This window comes from Fundulus heteroclitus, chromosome 19 (genome assembly GCF_011125445.2).
Source record: "Fundulus heteroclitus isolate FHET01 chromosome 19, MU-UCD_Fhet_4.1, whole genome shotgun sequence".
NCBI classification, from domain to species: Eukaryota; Metazoa; Chordata; class Actinopteri; order Cyprinodontiformes; family Fundulidae; genus Fundulus; species Fundulus heteroclitus.
The window spans coordinates 14,546,336-14,569,389 of NC_046379.1; the positions used below are offsets into that span (position 1 = coordinate 14,546,336).

General features: G+C 41.4%; 1 protein-coding gene across 1 annotated transcript in view; it reads right to left on the bottom strand.

Moving 5' to 3' along the window:
• Positions 1–20,440, bottom strand: part of LOC105925954 (connector enhancer of kinase suppressor of ras 3) — a 43,079-nt gene extending 22,639 nt beyond the window's left edge. The window contains exon 1 of the mRNA XM_021316175.2: positions 20,132–20,440. Within this exon, the coding sequence (XP_021171850.2) occupies positions 20,132–20,183 (52 nt within the window). The 5' untranslated portion in view covers positions 20,184–20,440. The remainder of the gene's footprint in view (positions 1–20,131) is intronic.
• Positions 20,441–23,054: the final 2,614 nt, after the last annotated feature.

The window sequence follows — 23,054 nt, forward strand, 5'->3', positions numbered from 1 at the left end:
AAGCCAAGATGATCTGAGAGCGCTATTACTTTTTCTTAGGAAATGGTTTTACATGTTTCGTTACCATCCGGCGTTTCACATATTAACCATATTAGTGGCAGACCTCTTACCTACCTACAGCCTCTGTTTAAACAATCATCGGCTTTGGTGTAAATAATCACCCAATGGCATTGTAACGATGGCTTAAAAGGTTCAGAAAATTATTTTATTATTATTTTAGATGCCAGAAGCCCACTTTAGTCTCGGTCCCTTTCAAGCTAGCCGTTAGCTTCAGACTTCAAGACTAACTTACCTGGATTTAAAAAAAAATATCACCTAAAGGAGCTTTACGTGCTGTGGGTAAGATATTAACTGCTCATAACCTGTTAGCTGAACCCCCTCCCGTTCGAAACTTCTGAAGAATCCTTTTGATGCTAAACAGAAACAATACTGTCTGGTTTTATTAGCGCGGGGTCTTAATTGCACAAGTGTGCACAGCAGAGATAAAGAACAGGTGGGGCGGCCATATTTGTTAGCCAAACAAACCATAAACAGAACAACGGTTGAGACCTCCAAGTCTGTTTAGCTCTTGAAACAATGAGGGTGTGAGTGGCTGCAGTAAACGGTGACAGTATCAGGCACAGCCCCCTTCATGCTATTTAAAGTTCAACAAGTTTGACCGTTAACTGCCCCGGCCGCCGAACGAAGAAGGACGTAGTTATGGCTGGAAATGCTGCAAAGCTCAGTGCAGAACAACATAAACAAACACCCCAAACACGCCTCGCCTTCACACAGGGGGGGGGGGAGAGGGAAAGACGAGCCTTTGTGCGTGTTTTCGCGTGTGCGTCGGGCTGCGGGTGTGGAAGTAAGCCGTGTCTCTCTGCCCATCAAAGAGGGCACAGAGAGGGGGCAGCTGCAGCTCCATGGCCCCGTGCCCTGCTTCTCTAAAAGGGCTCGTCAGCTGCGAGACACCTCGAGTCTTTCAGAGCCCGCCACACGCACAAACGCCGCGCACAAACAACATTAGTCAGAGCGAGCGTTTCAGGACCCAGAGAGCCTGACACTAAGCCGATGCATCCAGGCCGAGTTTGGAGCTTGACGTTGTTTGGTTTTTTTTACTGCAGCACCTGATGTCTTTGTGCCACCGTGACGCGCCGCCCGTGCACCTGTCGCTGACAGTTTGCATACAGGAAAAACAAACAAGTGTTAGTCAGCGCTGACCAAACAAGATTGAACGGCTTGTATTACAGCATCAGCCGCTCTGGCTCAACCTGTTGCAAGCCTACAATCTATAAAATTGAGGTTGTTGGTGATACAGCTCAATCCAAGGCTAGACTTTTATCAGATTTGTATAATAAGCAATACAAACGGTCGCTTCCAAATACCAGTAACATTCAATTCAAACAGTACATTCTGTCTTAAATCAGTTCATCTTTCAAACTTTATCGGTTTTATGTCACTGAGTGATGTAGCTTGAAAACGCTACCATCTACCAATTAAAATTCAGTTTAAATTTGATGAGGATTCCTCCCCCATATTATGATTTAGAACGCAGTGATCAGGCTTCCACAAACAGATACAGATCTTATTCGTTGTGGGTTGATCTGACTCGGATTTTGTTTTTGAAGACTATAAAACAAACAAACCTTTTAGTATAAACTTAGTACTAACCAAAACAGACCTTAAGGGAGAAAATGGGTTTTTACAACTACCACCTCCATCAGGTTCCTTGATAGGTATAAAATTTAAATCCATCAGGATAGGAAGCGATTACAAGACTATCCTCATCCCAGCATCTTTGGGTGTCTCTGAAATGTAGTTGATTTTTTCTGAGCTTTATATGTTCAAAATAGTGAGTTTTCTTGAGTTTGATGCATTTATGGACAGGAAAAAAAATCTGTCTTTGTGGCCTTTTTTATCATTTCACCTGCTGGAGACTTGAGAAAGATGATCAAGTCAATTTCTATTGCTGACTGGTTGATCACCTTTCACCTGCTTTTACTTGAGATGCACCAATTAGGCTATTCATAGCCAATACCGATTTTTCAGTTTTCTCTCTGGTTTGGCCTGCCAACCCTGATTTTGACCAAGACTCAATGTTTTATTTTCTGTCTAAGGAATAGAAAATAGAAGAGAAACAGTAATGTGCTGCTGGTTATTTGATATAGACTGTAGTTTGAATCCAACAAATAATTCAGTTACAAGATTATCCTCAATAAATTTATCAGTTCTTAGTAAACTCAACAATTTGCATCAAGTTGCATGGTTTTGCCGGATGTGTTTATAGACCGAAAAGGCTGCGAGTCCTTAGCTTTTCTCCAATCTCAAACTAGTTGTTTGGTGGATCTCTAGTGTTTACAATCAGGAACATTTAATGCCATAAAGACGTGAATTATGATTCAAATTAAATTTTTACAGGGGCATGTTACCTATGAAAGAAAATATATTTTTTGAATAAAAACTCAAAATTGGCAATAAAGCTAACTTTTAACAAGCACTTTAATTCTTGGGAAAACTGTAAGGGTTGAAGTTATTCCCTCTGAGTCACAAGGGAAATTTTTCATGACTCGATGAACCATTAACCAACGCATAAGTCAAGTCCAGTTTGGCTCATTCCATTTTTCTCATTCCTCAGCATGCTAATTCCCTAGCAAGACTCGAGAGAACTGTTAGATTAACCCCTGACTGGTCGGCATCCTCTGAAGAAACTCAATTCAGACTGAAAATAAAGGGAGTCGAGCGCTGGCCGGAGCCAAGTACAAACACTGGGGCCAGTCTCCTAATGCGATTAGACGAAAACAAAGAGTGGAGTTTTCAAGGAGGCAACATTTCTACTTCCTGCTGTGTTAAAAAAGGCACTTCCTGTTAAATGGGGCCACCGTGCAAAAAGTCAAAGAGGGAAAATTGTTGATTGGGACACAGAAAGGCTTCCCCGTGCTTTATTGAACCCTGCATATTGAAGTAAATTGTTCCAACCCATACAATGACACCCAAACAGACTTAGGCTTTAAAAAGTCTGAAAACAAAAGAAGATGGAAATGAAGTGTCTGCACTTTTCATGTGTATGTTTTTTTGATTCAAATGTCTAGAGTATGTCCACATTTTCTCATAATCCTTTATGCACACCTCGGAACAACACCTTAATGCCACCAGAGACTGATAGTAGGATAAATGTGCATTCAAGCCATCATTCATTATTCTGGCCACCCACATCAAGACTCCAAGGAGAAATACTCCAAGACAGAGATGGAGTCAAAACCTTCTCGGTAAAACAAAAAAAGTGGGTGTCCCTACTGTTGGGCTTATAAAACATTTATTGTCTCTCAATCAATGGCTGCCAGGGTGTGCGAGGGCCTATCAATTTCCATTTAAGACAGAGAAACCAGTAAAAGAGATAGAGTGTCACTTTATCGTGAAGTGAGGCAAAGGAGGCCGGGGAGAGGGTCGTGTGAGTGCTTTTCAAAGGCTGCGCTAGATGAAACGCTTTAGACAGGTTTTATAGCGATTCCCAACTACTTGGGACTTTTAACCAGACCATGTGGGGGAATCAGAACCCCAGACAGCCAACGCTAACATCAATTATAACTTCTCTATCAGTGAAGCTTTAAAAACATGTGGTTAAAAGTCTATACTAACTATTTTTAAAATAATTAAATCACAGATTTATATACCACAAAAACATATGGTGATTCCAAATTTAAATACCAGCTCTCATTTTAAATAATAATGTGTTGCCAATGAATTTTGATGAAAACCTGTATTATATATTGTATATATAATCAACCATTTTCTGCATGAGCACTTCATGTTTTCTGTGTCTTGATCTGTAACGCTCTCAAGTCGTAGATGAATGGACCAGAATTTTGAGGACAATTTCAGATTTTCGTTTTTGTAATACTTGGTTCGGTCGATATAGATTTGAGCAAATTAAAATTTCCATTTAAGAACTATACTATATTAACATAAAACATTGTTCCTAACTCTTTTGCCATAAGCATTGATTGATTATATGACTTAGCAGTGGGAATGTAAAGTACTTTGACGTTGTTCGTTCAGCTTTGCTGTTTTCTGCTAAAAGTCTCACTCTCTCTCCTTATTTATAAGGGAATATAGTTCCCTTATAAATAGCTAAAAACTTTTTTCCATCTACTGGCTTTATTTTTATTTTTTAAAGACCTGAAGGATACTAAAATTAGCCAATGTTGAGTCTTCCCCGTTCAGTAACAGCATCCACATCAGAAAGAGTTCAAAAATCCAAAACTGATACGATCAGTAGTCTGGACCAATTCAGCTGAAGATCCTCTGTGCTCTGAAAATTCCTGATTTTATGTAGGGTTTTATTCCAGAATTAGGAAATTCTGGAATCCAAATCCCTGTTTCATAGCTTAGAAATTGTTATATCCTTACTCGTGATTTTAAATGAATCACAGAAAGACCTGTCCTGGAGACAACTGGATGCTCCCTTTGAACACACAGTTGCTCTCCTGCAGGGGCACCTGCTGTTCAGTGTGGGGTCTTCTTACCACCCACCAACTTCGGCTTCTGTAAACACTGATTACACGCAGAAGATGTTATAAACGCATTTTCAGTGTGTGTATGAATAAACACACTTCAAGCAAGCATAGAGCTGTGCCACGCAAATAGAACGAGACTGAGATGGAGGCCTTACTCAAAGCCTGTAAGGCACTTAGTTTTGGAAATATAAACATTTTCCCTTCTCCGGGAAAAGATTGTTTAATTTTTTGGCTTACTCTCAACACTTTCTAAACATCCAGAGAAACGGTGTACTCGGTTTGCAGTGGGACCTGCAGGTGCAGCGGATGAAATATCAGGATGTTTCCTCCGCAGTTGTGCAGTGGGAAAAAAAAAAAAAAAACACATTCTAGAGCAACCAACATGTCTGAGCACGTCTTCCTCCACCAACTTCGGCACTCTGTCGCGACAATTATACTGATCAATAATACCTTCGACGCAGCTACTGGAGGCCAACGTTTCGTTCTCAGGGGTTTGATTACACAAAAGAGCGAAGCATCCCACGGAGAGAACCAAACAAGCTCCTTTCCCCACGAACCCCTCCCCGTGCTCCCAGTGGGAGCCGCGGTCACCAAGTAGCGCACACACAGACACCGACTCAGACAATAACCAATGTCCCCGCTGAGGTGGCCAGTGGGAAAGCTGCTGCGTGTAGAATAGCAAAGCCACTGTAACTCCACTGTCCTTCTATGTAAGCCCGGCCTCTGAACCTGTGGGGAATGGCCAGGAATTTGACTCATTGTTCTCCACTGAGCGGCTCCATTGTGGGAACCCGCACCAGCTCTGGCACAATGGTCTCTGGCTGGACGAGGCGAGCTGTAATTAAAAGGGAAAGAGAAGTGCTTCTCTCTCTCTCGTGCTGCAATGCTATATGCTCAAACGCATGACTTCACAGGATGACAAACAAGCAACAAAGCATGTAAACACCCTTGCAACTGGGGTGTTCTGTCCCGAAACGGCTTTACAGGCTCAGGAGCAACGTTCTGTAATGCTGTTGTTGTTGTTGTTTTTTTTTTGAGATACGGATATCGGGTTCCTAAAAGTTAGTGAGTGCAAAGCAATCCTTGCAAAGGAGCACATCGTTCTCAAAGCATTGAGAGTGGCTTGTACCCAAAACAAAATTTCCCTGATACTATCTAAGTGCAGAACCGTACAACCCTGCGGGACCCATTTTTGTTTTTATCTTATCATTCCTCCCTGAAGCTAACAAAGACTGTTTAACTTCATGTACCCTAATCTCCAACTACAGACAAGTAGCAGTCACTTGTCCTGAGCGGGTCTCCTGAGTGTGGAAAAGCAGCTGAGGCCGGTCCCTCCACCGGAGGACAAAAGCGGCTCTGTCTCTGGCGGAGTGATGGACGATGACTGATGAGCGATGAGGGCGTAAAGGTTACCGAGCTGTTAAGGTTTGAGCAGATCAGCGAGTGTGATTCTCAGTCTGGTTTGCAACGGCGTGAAATTCTCACACCGAAACGATGCAGCTGCGTTCAAATCAGAGGATCGTTTTTGCAACGCGTTTGATTATTTATCGTTTGATCAATCTAAAAAGGGCTGCATTTGGGGACTGGAAAGCTCTGACGATAAAATTGGAGAAGGCAAGCCTCAAATTAGGCTATGAGAGACATTTTGGCCTTCCCTTGGCTTCTGGTTATGAACATTAGAAAAGAGGTAAGGAAAACAAGGAGAGCAGCAGATAAGTGCCTCCAGAACAGCTGCAGCTGGGTGTCCCTGCAAAGCCGGACCAACCATAACAGTTGGCCCCTAAGCTAAGGGTGTGGAGAAAACAAAATAAGACAGCTTACTGACTTAGTGAGGGTAGTGTCTTTGCAGCCGAAATTTGACCCAGTTTTTTTTTTCTTCCCCTCCTCTCTTTGTTTGGTTTTACAAAACTTCTTCCACATAAAGCACCGGATTTAATACCCAGCGGAAATGAATGCCTTGTTGCATATTACTAACAACTATAGTCTGGGATTCTCTAGCTGTGCGGGACACCTTCCAAAACTGTAATCCCACATTACTCTTGTTTCCACTTACAATGGAAGACATAACTAAAACTGGACGCCAGACTGAGGATCTGTGACTGAGGTGGTTTTCAACATGTGTATCTCTTTAAACTGCTCCTTGTAGATTGCTTGATCATTATACAGGAAGGTTGGGTCAAGCTCTGGTGGACCAGTTAGCAGTGTCAAAGTATACCAGGGCTTTAAACAGTCAGGTTTTTAAAACAAAAGACAGTAACAAAGCATTGTGCCTCCCGCACCTGTTGCTGCAAACTGCCCAGCAGCTGGCTGAAAAAAAGGCCCCTTCACTTTTCCTGAATTCAGAAGAATGACTAATTCAGCCGTTGAAGACTTCGGATTAAGCTATTTGTTGGTAGATCACATCCATCAAATGGTGCGGCTTCACTTTGTTCCTAACACATTACACATTTCATATCAACATGGATATACCCAGTAAGATTTTGTTTTACCCCAGTTGAGATCTCATGTGTTTTCAGAGTATTCCCTAAACTTTTTTTTTAGAGCGCTGTATTTTAGGAGAAGAAGTAAAAATTAGGGCAATTGTTTTAAATAAAAGCAAATACATTCAGTTTTTGTATTATCTACCTGTATGTTTTTGGCATCTCACAAAATGATTGTGATTACACCAGCTGAGTTATCAGCGAAGAGAGGAAGACAGCTAATGTTAGCTGGCCGTCTCCTTAAAAGCCGTCCGTCAGCAAAGATCCTTTGAGAAGCAAGATGTGAGTTTACTGAATACTTTTTGTAGCTTTGATTTGGTAAATCATTACGCCAGCTTTATAAAAACACAGTTAACTCAGTGATAGAGCGGAGAAGAAACTTAGATTGAACAAAATATTATTTGCTGTCAAAAAATAAAAACAAATCCTTTACGATCAGTCACTTTGCTGTGTAAGACTGGTGTAATGTGTGAACTTTAAGTTCATATTCTGTCCTAGATAATCACACTAGATGTTCCCCCCATTCAAAACACTAGATTCTGCTTCTGCAGAAGGTGATGATACACTAAGGAGGTAATTTAACCATTACTTTTATACGCCGTTCAACTAGACGCATCTAAAACATGCAGGCCATTGGCGCTTGGTTACCAGAGTTGGCCGCTCCTGTAATACCGAACATCCTTGGACCGTTTCTTTACTTTTATAGTAAACATTTTTTTCTACGGTTTTAAAATCAACTATATAAAAAAATTTAAAATACTAATGGATAATGTAACACTTTAGCTTTACAAAAAATTCGGTCATTTTACCTAATTGCATCAAAATATTTATTTTAGAATCCAGACAAATATTCATGCAAATGTGTTTGAAACACATACTTGCTTATACTATAAACATTAGTTTCTTCCCCCGGGTGACTTAGCATGCCACTGGAAGATAAAGTGACACAAAATATGGAAAAGAAGGTGGTCCAATTATTTACATACTCACTCTTCAGGCGGTCTACTGCCTAAAAATGCGGTATCTCGTCACCACAAGCGTAAATTCACAGTAAAAAAAAGTAACAAAGACCTCAAAAATGTCAGACATGCCCCTCCCGTCTCTCTTCTTGTTCCAACGTCTACCCACTAAAGAATTTCCTTTTTCCTGGCCCCTCTAATTCTCATATTGTTGTGGTTCAGCCTGTTGACATTTACCCCAAGCGCTGATAGGTGCATTAAAATAGAGCGTCTAATATAATGATTGTTTGTCAGCCAAAAAAGTTCTGTCAGAAGTTAATAATAGCTGTCTTTGTGGCCTTAAGGTCGCTTCAGAGGGTTGGATTTTATTGAAAATACCACGTTAGACAACAAAACGTCACTTTCTACTGACACAGACACAAGAGAAAGTTTTATAATCAGACTGGGAATATTTAAAAAAATAGAGACAATGAATTGAAAAGGGGAAACAAAATAAACAGAGTATTTCTTTGGAGGAATAACGTCATATCGACTACTGGGAAGTAAACACATAAAAAGGAAAAACAAAAAAAACAAAAACATGGAACTCTGTGTGGTACTTTCCCATCACAAGTATGTATGGGTGTATGATCAGGGTGGCCCTGCATGCTGATTACAGACCTGTTTACCAGCACCATAATGGCTGCCTGTGGAAACCACAATAAAGGCAAATAAGGTTCAGTGGGAGGAAATGAGCCCCGCTCCTTCGGCTTTCCACGGGTCTAATGTAGCGCCCGCTGTTGCATTTGGGAATATTTTCATGCCGCTCCAAATCTGAGTCTGCATGCATTGTGTTGTTTTTCTCCCCACCACAACGCCTTATTTGACGTTCAGACAGGCAAGAATGTTAGACACGACATAAAGCTTGTAACTAATGTGGCCCATTGACTCATGTGATTCAGCGTAACACTTGCTAGCGTCCTAGCGTTGATTCCCCCGCTAATTGCCACGAAGCTCCCAGAGGGCAAAGGCCCTCTCGCGTCTCAAAAAGCCTGATTGAAAAAGCAGAAACAACAGCCAGCTTTGCAGAGAATATATATATATATATCTGTTGCCACTCAGGCACGTCCACACACACATACAGTATCTAAACCTTCTGTCTACCAGATAAATCCAGATGGAAAGGTATTTTGTGGAAAACTGCGACTGGCGGCCCACCCACTCGCCCACAATGGCTATCAACGTGAACTGGCTGAGTCTGCAAATAAAATAAGGTCCACAGCGGTGACAGGAGGCAAAGAGTAAAGGGTTGGAGCAGGAAATGGGGCTCTGGGGGGGGGGTTGTCTGAAATTTAGAACAAGCTTTTCCAGGTCAGGAGAAGAGGAGACAAGGGTTAACAAGACTGAGTGATGTGGCTGAGGAGAAATCTAAGGAAGATGACAAAAACACACGTTGCAGACGATGAACGTACTGAACTTCTGTAAAACATTTATGGTTAAACCGACCACAGTCTTTACAACCGGCCAAGCTCTCAACCGGGCACAGATTCACGCACAAACATGCAGGTCAACCTGTGGTCCAGTGCCTTGACTAAAAGCAGCTCAACATGTAGCGGGAATAGAACCTGGAATGGAACACACAACTTTACGGTTGCGACACGACGACTCTTCTCACAGACCCGTAGTCACCCTTTGAAAACGAAGGAATCCAGAAGAGGCATTCACTGAAAATTTGTCTGTTTTTTAATGTTCTTTTTTGTTACTACATTCCATCCCTACTTGCTTTTATTCTATTTTCTATCTACAATTTATTATTTTGCTATATCTTAATCATGTAAAGCACTTTGTATTGTCTTGTACTGAATTGTGCTACATAAATAAATTTGCCTTGCCTTGCCTTGCCTAGAGATTTTAACCAGGAGCCTACGATTTTCAGCTTGATCTCCAACCGGTTAGTTGGAAAAAAAAAAAGGAACTAGAACTACATATGATACTCTTGTAGACTTTACTGATTTACTGATGCTTGCTTGCAATCAGAGTTGGCCGCAAAATCCTGATCGGCGCATCTCTAAACGTGTTGTGACACACATTCTCACGACAACAAAAAAAGAGAAGCGGTTGAATGAATTATGTAATGTAAGACATCACGAGTCAGCCTACAGGGCTGTAGGCAGCTGATCCTGTTCTCCCTGCTGTGAGGGATGAGGGTAAGGGAGGGTGAGTCATCCTCACTGAGAGAGAGAGAGAGAGCGGGATCGGTGACTGTCAGTGTGTCGCCCACAGGCCAGGACAGGGTGGCTCTCACGCACGCAGACTATTCAATGCTGTGCTGTGCATTTTTCGTCCCAACGGCCGGTCTTTGATGTTGCAACATTCGGTTTTAAAGCGCTAAAAAAAAAAAAACGCACTCGGGCTCTGTGTATGAATGCAAACAAACACACGGACGTAACCAGACCTCGCATCAGCACGCTTAAAACACACTCCACCCATTTGCAGGTGAGCTTTATTTGTAGTTATTCCCGGCACTTGGCGGGAGTCTCGGGAACCAGGAGATTTTAATATACCTGCGTCAGATTAATCCGTTTGTTGACTCGAAGTTACAAAAAGATGGCACAATCAAGCGCAGACAAAAGGCAGGCGAGATAGTTTACTCAGGTGTTTGCAGCAAAGCATTCAAAAGGAAGGATCAACAGACCCACCAATGATTGCTTCCTCCAAGTCCGGATTTTGTTCAAAGAGGAACCACCTTATCTGCTCAAAAACCATTCAAAAACTATATATGCTCTAATACTCTGTAAAATACTGGGTTAGAAAGACTTTCTCCATTCTTATTCATCAGCTCTAGGGTAAATATTTCTCTATGTGTGTAATGAATCTGTATAATACGAGTTTAATTTCTGAAATGAGTGGCAAAAATATTTAAGGCTTTCAAGGATTTTCTAAAGTTTTTAAGATGTAGCTGTAAACCTGACTGTTAGGCAGAAATAAGGAAGTAAGCAAAGACTAAAAGTTGTTTTTCCCAGCAGGTGATGTGATGTAAGTGATGGAAAGTCCAGGACTTAATGAGAAAAATTCTCATGACCATGATGACATGGTGCTATGTGCTTGAGGAATTTTCTGATGACTCCCCCAATTGTCTTTCAGACATAAATCAGATGAAAATCAAAGCTCGGCACGGCAGCGTCGTCTCATGAGCTTTGTGGGTTTCCAATAATAGAATAACGTGCAGCTTTGAGGGCTGCAGACAACTTATCAGTCACTGAAACTGTCTGGGGCTTCGCTTTAGTCCTCCAAGTGCCTTTCAGTTTCATTCTCAACCCTCCAACCCGTAAGCAGGAGAATTATTAATGTAATATCAATGCCCCTCACTTTACCATTACCTCTTACCAGTCTAGGAACTAAAAAAAGGCAACTGAAAACAGAAACCTTTAAGAACTGACAATGATTTTAATTGAACGTTAAGGAAAAAAAAACAATTTTAGCACTGATGTTCATTACATTAGGGGTTTGTACCTGTTATGCATATATTTGAGACTATGAAATAAGAAATATAGTAAGCCTCACTGTGCTGATGCAGTCGACGAAAAGACTAAAATAGTAAATGAACTTAATTTATACAACACTTTCTAGTCATACTGACCACCCAAAGCACTTTGCACTATATCCGCAATCACCTAATCAGACAACTGCAATTCTTTAATATACGGACAGGCCAAACCTCGACTGAATTATTGCAATTGCAGATTCTCCAAAACACTGTTTGTGATTTATGAAAAAATTATTTTATTTGTTCAAAGAAAAATTATTGGGCAGAATTTAAATCATACTCATTTAACTAAGAAGTTTTCTCCTCACAGGAAATGAGGCAGGCACAGTTAAAAAAATTATAACCTCTGTAAAAGTAGTATGAATTCTGAAAAAAAAACTGTTCTGTTTTAGTTTTAAACTAGGAGTAGAAGCAAAAGCCATGTCAAAAATCTATACCATTTTCGATAATAGTAATAATCATGTAATCAGGTTCTACCCAGTTACAGAAGAAGCAGGTTGGAGGGTAGAAGAACCCCACAGACTAAATACACAGAGGCTTAATTTTAAGCTTTTTTAAGTTGAACACTGCTCCTTTAATGCAACGTTGGACATTTGCGACCCGTTTTAGTCGTAGTTTGATTAATTAGGGGGAAAAATGTGATTAAACAGGAAGATGTTAGTCGAGCTTTGATACATGTTATCACAGCCATACACTTCCTTGTTTTCGTTCTTCCGTTTTCATTAGAAAGACTGTACAACCTAAAATTTGGCCACACTGAAATACTTTGATTATACACCTACAACAGGTAGAGTCAAGTTACCTATATGTGACACGTTCGTATTTTAATCCCCAAACACAAACACACAAAATCCTGTTTCCCCTTGGCGTATTGTTTTATAACTGAAGCACGGCTTTTCCTGGGCCCCGAGGCTCCAAGGGCAGACCGAGGCCAAACACCTTGTAATGCTAAACCGCGATCACCTGGGAGATTTGCAATGCACATTTTAAATTTGAATGAAGAGCAAACAGGTCTGGCCTGGGAATGTCAGGGATACGGGGAGACACTCCGCCTGCCGTTCCCACACTGTGACAAAACCTGTTTGCCGCTGACGCAAATGCAAACCGATTAAAAAAGCTCAACCCAAGTGACATGTTGTTCATTCAAATATCACAACTACGTTCTGTGTATACGATTTTAAAGGGGATGCGCAACAGTGTTACGGCGAAATATGAACAGGCACATTGATATTTGATCGTTCCTCCCAAACTGTGCTGGAGGCTTTGGGGGGCATCTGGACTGTGTGAGAAAGAGGAACCAGCAGTGACAAAACTTCTCCCCAGGGGGAATCCTCTTACAGCACTTCCCTTTAAACTCTAAACACTACCTCCTTAGAAAAAAAAAGGACATTGTAGTCTGCTGATCGATGCAACACAAAAGGCTGATTTAAAAATAAAAAACTCTATGACTTGAATTGAAACTAGCGAATAAAAAGAAAAAAAAAGAAAACAGAACAAAAAAATGCCAGACTGGCTTTTGTTTGAACAAATTACACCAGCTTCTTACTTCCTTTCAAAAGCAACCAGCCAGTGGGGGCAAACAAATGTCCACTGCCCTTAAAGAGCATGTTTGGATTTATTTGACACCCGTTCTTCCTGAAGCATTTAGACACAGTGTGCGCGACATACCGGCTGCTAAAGTGGATTAACGAGGCCTGCGGTTGATGTCTAAACACAGAACTATATTTCCCTAATAGAGCAGCCACTAAAGCAGTAATGGGGAGCGACACTGTAAGGGTGAGGTATCTGCATGCCGGCGTCTGCTAACGCTCCTGTTTAGGAAATCTCTGTTTCAGCGAGATAAGGATCATGACCCATTGCTGTCGACACATCGCTGTCATCCATGCAGGTATGGCTGCTCGAGGCATCCATCACTGAACTCACTCACCTTGTTAGGATTCAGACAGTCTTGTTAGTTTTCCCTTAACATGCTTGGTCAAAGGGTAAAGCGCATTTAGCACTTGTTTGCCACTTTTCTGACCATCTTGGTGTCTTTTTATCACCTTGGTGTCACTTCAAAAGCATGACACCAATTGTTTTGCTATAGTTCCAACGCATCTTTGGATTTATTTAAATGTATTAAACAATATCAACGACAACCCGTTACAGTATATTTATATACATGGCCACTATGATGTCAAATAACTACAAATCTACTGTTTGTAGATAGGCTTGGATTGGCACGAGACTCTCGTAAAATCAATGTGAAGTAAAAGCACCAAAGATTTAACAGTATCGCAGTGTTTAGATAAAAACACATTTAAAACACCTCAACCAGCTTAAAGTCAAATTGAGTTTTAAAACGGCATTCTCCTAATAAGAGTAATTGAACGATGCTCTTTACGCTTACTAACCATGACTATCCAGATTTGTCATGACCAGGAATATTTCCAAATGCTCACTCTGTTCTTTTCTGAGAGTATGAACTTTACAGCCAAAAACAGGATGAATGGGATGGATCTGAGTGACAGCCCAAGGACAACAACCGTCTGTTGAACTCCTTAGTTAATATAATGAAAGACAAGAAATCCCCCGAAAATGTAATCGTTTAAAGGGGTAACGTATTTAAAAAATTCTAATACTGGATGGCAGGGAAAAGGTATAATAGCTTGAGAAATGATTCGCTGCAAGATTACACAAAAATATATAAAAAAATACCCGACCGAAATGTTATCAGACGTAGGAAAGACAAGTTGAGGAGCAAACAACAGGTGAAGGGTGTCAGACTTTAGTGATTGAGCCCCTGTGGCCTACACACCTGAATCAGATGACTCAGCATCAACTTCTCATCAGTCCTGCTAATGAACTATTCATTTGAATGTGGTGTGCTGACGCAGACACCCATGTAGAAGTAGCAGGACACCGGGCGTTGAGGACAGGAGCTTGACGCCCGTCCAATAAACGATCGCATTCAAATGTTTCTGCACACTGACACTAGTTAGGAATCTTGTTTCTCTGCTGTAAAGTTGAACAGTAGATGGAGGTGTTTGCTGACTGACCATCTGTGAGAGCTGTTCTGCCTGCCCCCCCCCCCCCCCCCCATCCCCCCCACATCCTTAGGAGGTTGCTGCTTGGGTCACACTAATATGACTTACAAGTGCAGCTGTCACTCCTTGTACCGAGGAGTGGCAAACCAGGTTATTTGGTCTGAGACCACCTGTTGTCCAAAAGCAGAGGTGCGCCGACAGATCCGGAACGGTTGTAACCTGCGAGGGCCAATTTTACGCTTGAGATGCCCTGTTCAGGGAACCACGGGTCAGAAACAAAGATCCAATCATCTCCCCGATCAACGAGTGCACCATGTCACAAAGCTCACAGATCACAATATCAGCAACACTTCGTCTGTGTGGAAGCTGTGACGGAGAGAAGACTTGGTCACGGGTTTAAAGTGAAATCAGAGGATTCTAGAGAGAAAGCTGTATTTTTCCACGGACGCCTATGTCTGTTGCTCTTTTGAGCTGATGCTTCTTTTCGTGGGGTGAGACTAAAGCAATCACCCAGAGGCCACACTTGTTACAACAAGGCTGCTCTGTTTTATCATTCTGAAGAGCTGAAGTCCGTCTGCTCTGTAAAATGCCAGACAAGTAAACGACTGCAATCTTTTAGAAGCCTCGCAGATAAGGTAAAGTACGACTAACTCCACAGGGAACATGCAGTGTTAAGAATGCCAACACCCCACTAATCACATTAAATGCTAATATAAGATGCTAAAGACAGTTTTGAATGACCACTTTGCAATTGTTTGTTTCCTTGTTTTGAAGTAAGAGTGAAGCTTGATTTTTCTGTGCAACACTGACTTATGGTGGGATGTCCAATTCAAACTAATCAATTAATTGTTCACTACAGAAAGGCTGCGTATGTTTCCTTTACAGTTACAGAAAATGAACTAAAAAGTTGCAAGTGAGTAATCTTTCATGTAAAGAAGTAAAGAAGATGCCTAAATAGTTTTGATTTAAGCTCTATGAGCACAGATCTAAATAAACAAAAAAACTAATGATCCATAAGATTTACACGCGTACTCCTTCTTGAGATACTTGATTTTGCTATTTCATTTAGCAGCAAGTAAGAAAAGAAAACACTGGAGGGTAATTCAGTGTCTCAGCTTGTTAAGAATTGGACAGAAGCCATCCAGTCTGACAGTAGTTGGACCGGTTTATATGTCTGGGATGCCTTGTTAAAACGTGGCACCCCGTAAGTCTATGGTGGACTAGAGAGAGAGAGGGGGGGGGGGGGGGGGGGTTAGTGAATGAAATACCATTCAGCTGAGTTGGAAATAAATAATCTCATGATGCTGCCAGCTCTTCTCAGATGAAGTGCTGCCTGTGTGGAATCGGGACTATATTTGGAGAAGGACTTTGAGCACATGATTTAAACTTCTCACCTTATCAACACGGGTATGTGGGTCATTTCGCTGATGACCAAGGGGTGAAGTTATTCAAGTCGAACCGAATTTTAATCCCGAACGCATGTAGAGTTTTAAAATAAGATCCATTCAGGATTTATATTCATTATTATAAGTGCAGTTGTCCCCCAGGGGAATTGGTCTCAACACGTGACATATGGCATAGCAATCACACGACACCACAGGACCAGCTGGAAGTTCAGAGCTTGTGGTGAAAGGCAACTGCTGCGGGGCATCTCTAGACCCCCAAACAGAAAAACAAGTGTTTACAGCCAAAGAATCAAACTCCCTTTCACTGGCAATAAGCACCCAGCGACGATCACTTGATCTCCTTCAACAATGCAGGTGATTAGCAACGGCTTCGATGCACAAAGAACTGCGGAACGTGTCCTGCTGTGACAAACAGCCCGAGGCGAAAGAGGGCAAAGGTCTTCATATGGTTGAATCCTGGGATGATCGTTTGACCCGCGCCACAAATGTGCAACTCTGCGACAGGCAGCGTTAGGAACCTGTGTGATTGGTCGTAAACATGATGAGACATGTTCTTTGTTTCTTTGGTGCAGGTGTGGATACATTCAAGCGAACCCCGGTCTGGACCAAACGACCGGACCTCCAAACGGACCCTGGTGTTGTTCGGTTCATTAAAATGGCCTCGATCTGACCCGACTACCAAAAACATACGTCTCTTTGGATTTAGGTCACCGCTGCAGTGACCGTAGTACTGAAATCCTACCTGGTAGGGTTAGGATGGCAACGCTGCTGCCGGAATGCTGATCGAAATGTCTCGAAACCTGCCTTGGATGAGCTGCTCTTGACACTCGCAATTATTTCGTAGCTGTAATAACGGCACAATTATGCAAAAGAAGAGTTGCTGCAAGCAGGATTACCGAAATAGTTTCTTCCAGTTCCGGGTCTGCGCTCTGCTCCACATCAGTCGTCTGTATCCAATGGGAGTAAGGATCGTCATAGCCGTGGGTTTGTTTGAAGTTACAGCTCAAAACAGTACAACGTGACTGCAAACCTCAGCAGACGAAAAAATTAAAGTATTATTCTCTGTTTGTCTTTTTCTTTTTCTTTATCATTTGTTTTTACTATGGACCTCTTTTGTGTCTGAAATAAAGATTGATTGATTGATTGATAAAGTCAGGTCCGGACTAAACAAGCGGACCAAAGGACTTTCCCGGTGTGAAAACTCGCCAGTATGTTGTTAGTTGAATTCTCTTGTAGTCCATTTGTGGTTATCTTGCTTAATACTGATGTCTTTGAGTAAATTGAAAAGTAATTACTGGGACTATAACCAGGGTTCCTACACACTCGTCAAAACCCAGTACTTTTCAAGACTCAAATCCCCAGAGCTCTCTGTCATTTATGTACATTTTAAAATAGAAGATATTAAAGTTCAGTTTGGATGGACAGACGAAAGGAAGTAACATTTCAACATACTCTATTTCTGTTTTTCATACTTATCCATACATAGAAAATATTGAAATGAAGTTCCAGACAGAGTAGGAACCATGTGTGGCTCAGATCCAGATCCAGGGTAAATGTTTTTAGATAACAAACATTGCCGCACATTAAAATTTACTTGAAGGCTTTCCTTGTTTTGCGGCTCTGGCAGCTTAAAAGTTGACCCACCTGCTTGCAGAGTAATTGCAGTCTACACCCACAGTAAACACCTGTAACTAAAGCAAATAGTTGTTTATTCAACTCAAACCACACCAGTTCGGAGCTTTTTCGGAACGCGTATATCATCCACCGACGTGCAAAGACACAACGGCAACGAACACGTCTGATTTAGTCCAAACATGACAACCCAGCATTTATCCCCCCCGAACTGGACAAAAATGCATGCTGACATTCCCCTGTTCATGCTTCACCTGCCTTTGAATGCGAAAGAGCTGTGTGAAAAATGTTCTCATGCCGAATTTCTGTTGCTCCTTCTCCTCTGTTGTGTTTGCAAGGGGGTCTGCGAATCTCAGCAGTCAGAAGCTGCACAGGAATCTGCTGAGTCAAATTTTCACCACACTGGCAGCAGTGGAGGTTTGTATTGATAAAATAATCCACAGTCAATGGGCGCACTGGCCGAGGTTTTTTCTTTTCCACCCTACCAAAGGACGCATGGACAATGACTCCTTGACAATACCCATTTCACTCCCAACTGAGAGGAATGCCTCTGTCGGATAAAACAGGCAGAGCTGAGTCCAATCACAAGATAAAAAAAAAAACAAAGGGAAATCACCTTCGTTTTGGGAAGTTGTTTAGCGTGACGCAAAGAGAAACAGCTTGGTATCCAAACGGACCATTGTTTTAAAGCTCACGGTTCATTTTCCGGCACGAGCTCAACCAGGATCCCTGTTTTGATCTTTGGAACGGTATCACTATCAACGCTTTACATTCCACTTAGCCTCTCGTTCGCTTAGACATACTTATCCTGTGACTGAAGTCGGGTTCAAAGATTAATGATGTCACTATCATAGCAAGCATTCCTTTCAGCGCCTTGAACAAATGTGTGGGTCCTCGAGAGCTTGACGCTGCATAAGAAAGCCACTTTTCAGGAAATCATGGGTCATTACTGTTCAAAATTTGCTAAATATCCTGTTACATTTTTTATTTTTATTTTTTTAAATGTTTTAGCTTAACAGGAAAATCCGTGTCAGTCTTATTTGAACAGCTGGTCTGTCATATTCATGTGGCTGTAACCAACAATAACAGTTAAAAAAAAACTTTTTTTAATCATGTTGTTCTTAAGGTTTAAACATTTCACTGAGATCCCAGAGAAACTGCAACAGTGTCCAGCGTTTTTTTTTTTTTTTCTTTCTTGGCTGTTCTTGGCATTAAGTAGCTCCAAATCTCCCCCTCCCTCCACTTGTTGCTGTGAACTGCCAAAAAGCTGCCTTAAAAAAACGCTTTTGTGCTTTCCCTTTCTTTTAAAGCAAGACAAATTTGGCAGTTTGCAAATGTTTCCGGTCACACAAAGCACATGACGATCATAGGTTAGAAGAAAAAAGGAATGCCACCCGCAGGGCTTTTTGAGATAAAACTGTTTAACACCTACAGGTAACCAGCCTGTTCAGCAGTAGACCACAGGCTGGTTACCTGAGGAGAGTTCACGACTAATTAACCGGACGATTGAAGTCTTGTAGCCTTGTGTTACTTTACGAGCAGAACAGCAAAACTGTGTAAAATTCTTTACAATAAGCACAAGCAGGCTGACGGCAACACTCTTCGGTGTGGCTGTTGTCACCGAGTGACGTTGGACTCAACGTAAGCCAGTTTGAGGATCAGCGAGGTATTTAAAATAAAGAATAATAATAATAATAAATAAAGAAATTTAAAAAAAGAGCACCATGCATCGCTCTTTTTAGTTTGACACCATTTTAAAACTACTGGTATCAGAGCAGTTGCCTGAGCAAATGATCCAGTTATGGAGAGCGGGAGGTCAAAAAAGTATACAATAAGGACGTGAAAACTACTAGATCATTCAGGGGGAATGGGGGTTGTTAAGGCTTTCTTTTTTCTTGACTCTGTAGGAAAATTTGAGAAAATTAACTATATGTATTTTAGAAGCAGAAAGCGGAATTGCTCTTCTTAATCCATTAGATCATTTCACGAAAAGAGATATTTTTATTCAAGTTATTACACCATGATGATCTCATTCACTGTTTGTTTATTAACACATTAAACAGTAAATGTGTAAATGCATAATAGACAATGAACAGTTGAGTAAATCGGTTTGTGTTAGGAAAAGTATAACCTGCATGGCTAAGAGAGGTAACATTTGCTCTACCACACAGCTGGTCTGGACTGAGGGCCAGAAGGGCGCAAAGATTTCTGGTGTGCATCAGTAGAACCTCGTTCAACGTGTTGAGAGACATGCGAGAGCGCACAGGCTGATAATATCATTCTCCGTCTTCTTTCTCCAAGTAGACAAAGTTTTTAAACTCTTGCGCTCACCGTTTAAAAAGTAACTAATTATGAAAAGTTCAGAGGTTTGTCCAAGTTTTGCCAACATCTGCTGCGAGTGAGAGTAAAGTGGGAAGGGAATGCGGTCCTATTGTTGTGCGCCTGAGTGAAGGTATGCTGTCACACTGGAGCAGTTTCTACGAAACTAACTGCAGAAAACCAGAACACACTTTTAAGGAGCAGTGGTATCAACGCGAATCACGGCGGGACTGTTTTACATAAATATGACATTTAAACCCAAAAAATAAAAGAGAAACGTTTCCACTCACCTTTCATCCAGTCGACAACTTGCTTTGGCGTCCACTTTGTTATCGGCTCCATGGCTTCTTCGGGAACAATGTGAGAGGCAGAAACAAAATATACAATACAACAAAATGGTACGGCGCCGGTAACAAAACAAAACAAAACCAAAAAAAAAGGAAACAAAACAGGTTTTAACTTTTAACTAACTCCTGTCATGTTCTTCTCACAAGCGCGGCGCTTTTAGTCTGTTTGCATTCAGTCACTTCGCATCTCTGAACACTCACGCATGACTGGAGGTTGGCTTTCCTGAGAATGACATCCCCCACACAGCTCCTCAGCGCCCTGGGATTGATGCTGCCTTCACGGACTCACGAAAAAAAATCATAAAACAACGCTTTCCGCGCGAGGAATCCCATTCAAGCGAGGAAGAAAGCGATTTTTATTAATTTACTAATCTAATACGTCTGAAATACATTTTTGTTTTGAATTTATATAGGAACTACATCCCGCCCCTCCCACTACGACGTCATTTTTCCAGCAGATACCTCTAAAGTTTTAATTTGTATTCTTTTACATGTGATTTTAATATAATAATATTAATCTAAAGATACACTGACAGCCTCACGGGGACTAGTTTCATACCACAGTGCTTCTCTTTTTTAATAGATGGACCATGTAAAGGATCAGAAAACAGTTCCCTCTCGTTAAAAGAACGAGTATCCAAAATTAGTGATTAGTACAACAGATCTTTGAGTGTGATTTCCCAGCGAGCTCTCTGACGTAGTGAGTGGCGTAGACGGTTTCTTAAGATTAATTGATGTTTTTCAGGAAAACATACGTACCTCTCAGATTGGACAACAGGTGTTGTGTCAATACAATTTTAAATCCGGGGCACAGACAAGTTGCTTATTGTCGTTTGAATTGAACGCATCAAGGGTCTTAACTGTTCGTAAACATGTTTATAGCTACTATATGTAATATAATTATAAGTCCCCAATGTGAAATTGGTGAAATGTATTCCCTCAAACCATTGCTTATTTGGAAACAATTGTATCAAAATCTAAACAAATGATGACCCGAATGACTCAACACTGACCTCTACTGGTCTGTGTTGACACGACTTTCCCTGCAACAAAACCTACATGCTAGAATGGCCATAATTGTTGCACTTTTCATATGGTCTGGATTTTGACAGCGCCATTCCAACACATACATGTTTGTCTTCTTTCCTGTTAGAAGGTGAACTTCTGACCCAGTTGTCTATTTTTTTTCTGCAGCCTCTAAGTTTGAGAGTGCTTTTCTTCCGGGATTGCGCTGCATCCTTCTTTCCATAGACTTTGAAAGGCTTCTCTGTCCTTACTGAACAAAAGCAACCCCACACCATGCTCTAACTAACACCCCTAATCACGGTGGGGGTGGGGCTTTCAGGGAAATAGCATTTTGTATTAGGGACAGGCCTTAAAATTCTGGTCTCATTTCACCTTTTTTTTTTTTTTTGCACGTTTTTGCAAACTACAAACACGACTAGGGTAGTCTTTAAACGAAACAAAAAAAAAGAAGGCCATCGCCCTGACGTTCTTGCCACTCTGCGTTAGGGTTAGGGACCAAAGAGAACATGTGCACATATGAAACACGTATTACATTGAGACCTTAAGCTGATTTCTAAAGCATGGTACATTGTAGATTTATAGCTACCCTCTGCCTGTCTCTCGTGATTTATGTCTTTAAAGCCATTGTTGCATGTTTCACTCATGACCTGTGAGGGAATGCTATGATTTTTCTGAAACTGAGGTTTTGTGGAGAGGTTATGAGCGGATACTATCTCGCCCGCAATGGGTGACACTCTAATGGTTTTCATATCGGTAAATTAGGATTAGTTTTCATAAAAAGCCACCAGAGAGATGCACGTCTACAGTTTATTTTTAAGCGTTATTTCTTGTTTATAGACAAGCTTTGTTGTTTTAGTGGTATTTTCCTCCTGCGTCGAGCCATGTGGATGTACACTAAACAGTAGATATTGTCGTCGGAAAGTACTTTGCTATGTTTATTCACCATAGTCTTGGGGCACACCACCAGATGAATTGATTCAGGCCGATCCAAATAAGGTTGAATTTGTGGAAACACACTGGAGTTACTTAATGTAATGTGACGTGGGCCAAGTGTAGAAAAAGGTTGCAACTACTTTTGCGAGACACCGCATGGCCGTGTAATCCTCCAGCTTTTTAAATTTCCCATCACGAGTCCTTATGTTTTTCCCCTTTAACTTCTCCCTTTTCAAAGTCAAGAGAACAAGCTCTTTCAAAGGCTTTATGTTTCCTCTGCTTCCCTATTGTTTTCAAGCGAGGGGGAAACACACCTTGTACGCTGGGCGAAAGTCCCGGTCCTACCCATCATCCCACTATCGCACAGCTGCACTGTAATCAGCTCCAGATGAAAGCTTTACTGTTGTTACTGTCAAATATGCAACACGTTGCAATCACGAACACACTGGAAACCATGTTGCACTTTTGAGCCGCCTGACTTCCCTGCTCACATAGGAATATATTTCAGACCCCCCCCCCTCCCTTTTTTTAATCAACAAATTTTTGTCCACGTATTTTTTTCTTAAACCCGAAATGCTTAAGAAGCAAGGAGTCCATTAAGATTTACAGTATCTTGGTTCAGGTTGTTGCTGGGCGTTACTAATCGTAGTGGACAGGGTCAAATTCTGCCTTTGCTTTTCAAAAAGGAGTGGTCCGGAGTTATGGGACTTTTAGGTGGGGTGGAATTCAGAAGAGGCCCCCCGTGATAGGATTAGAGGAATCATGGGATCGCTGTTAAGGTGAGGCAGATGGGTGGAAAAAGTGCTTATTGTCTCGGATGACAAATGACATGATGGAAAAGGCATGAAATAGGAAAAAAAAAAAACTGAGAGTGTAGGAGCTTGGAGATCCCGTTTTAAAATAAATC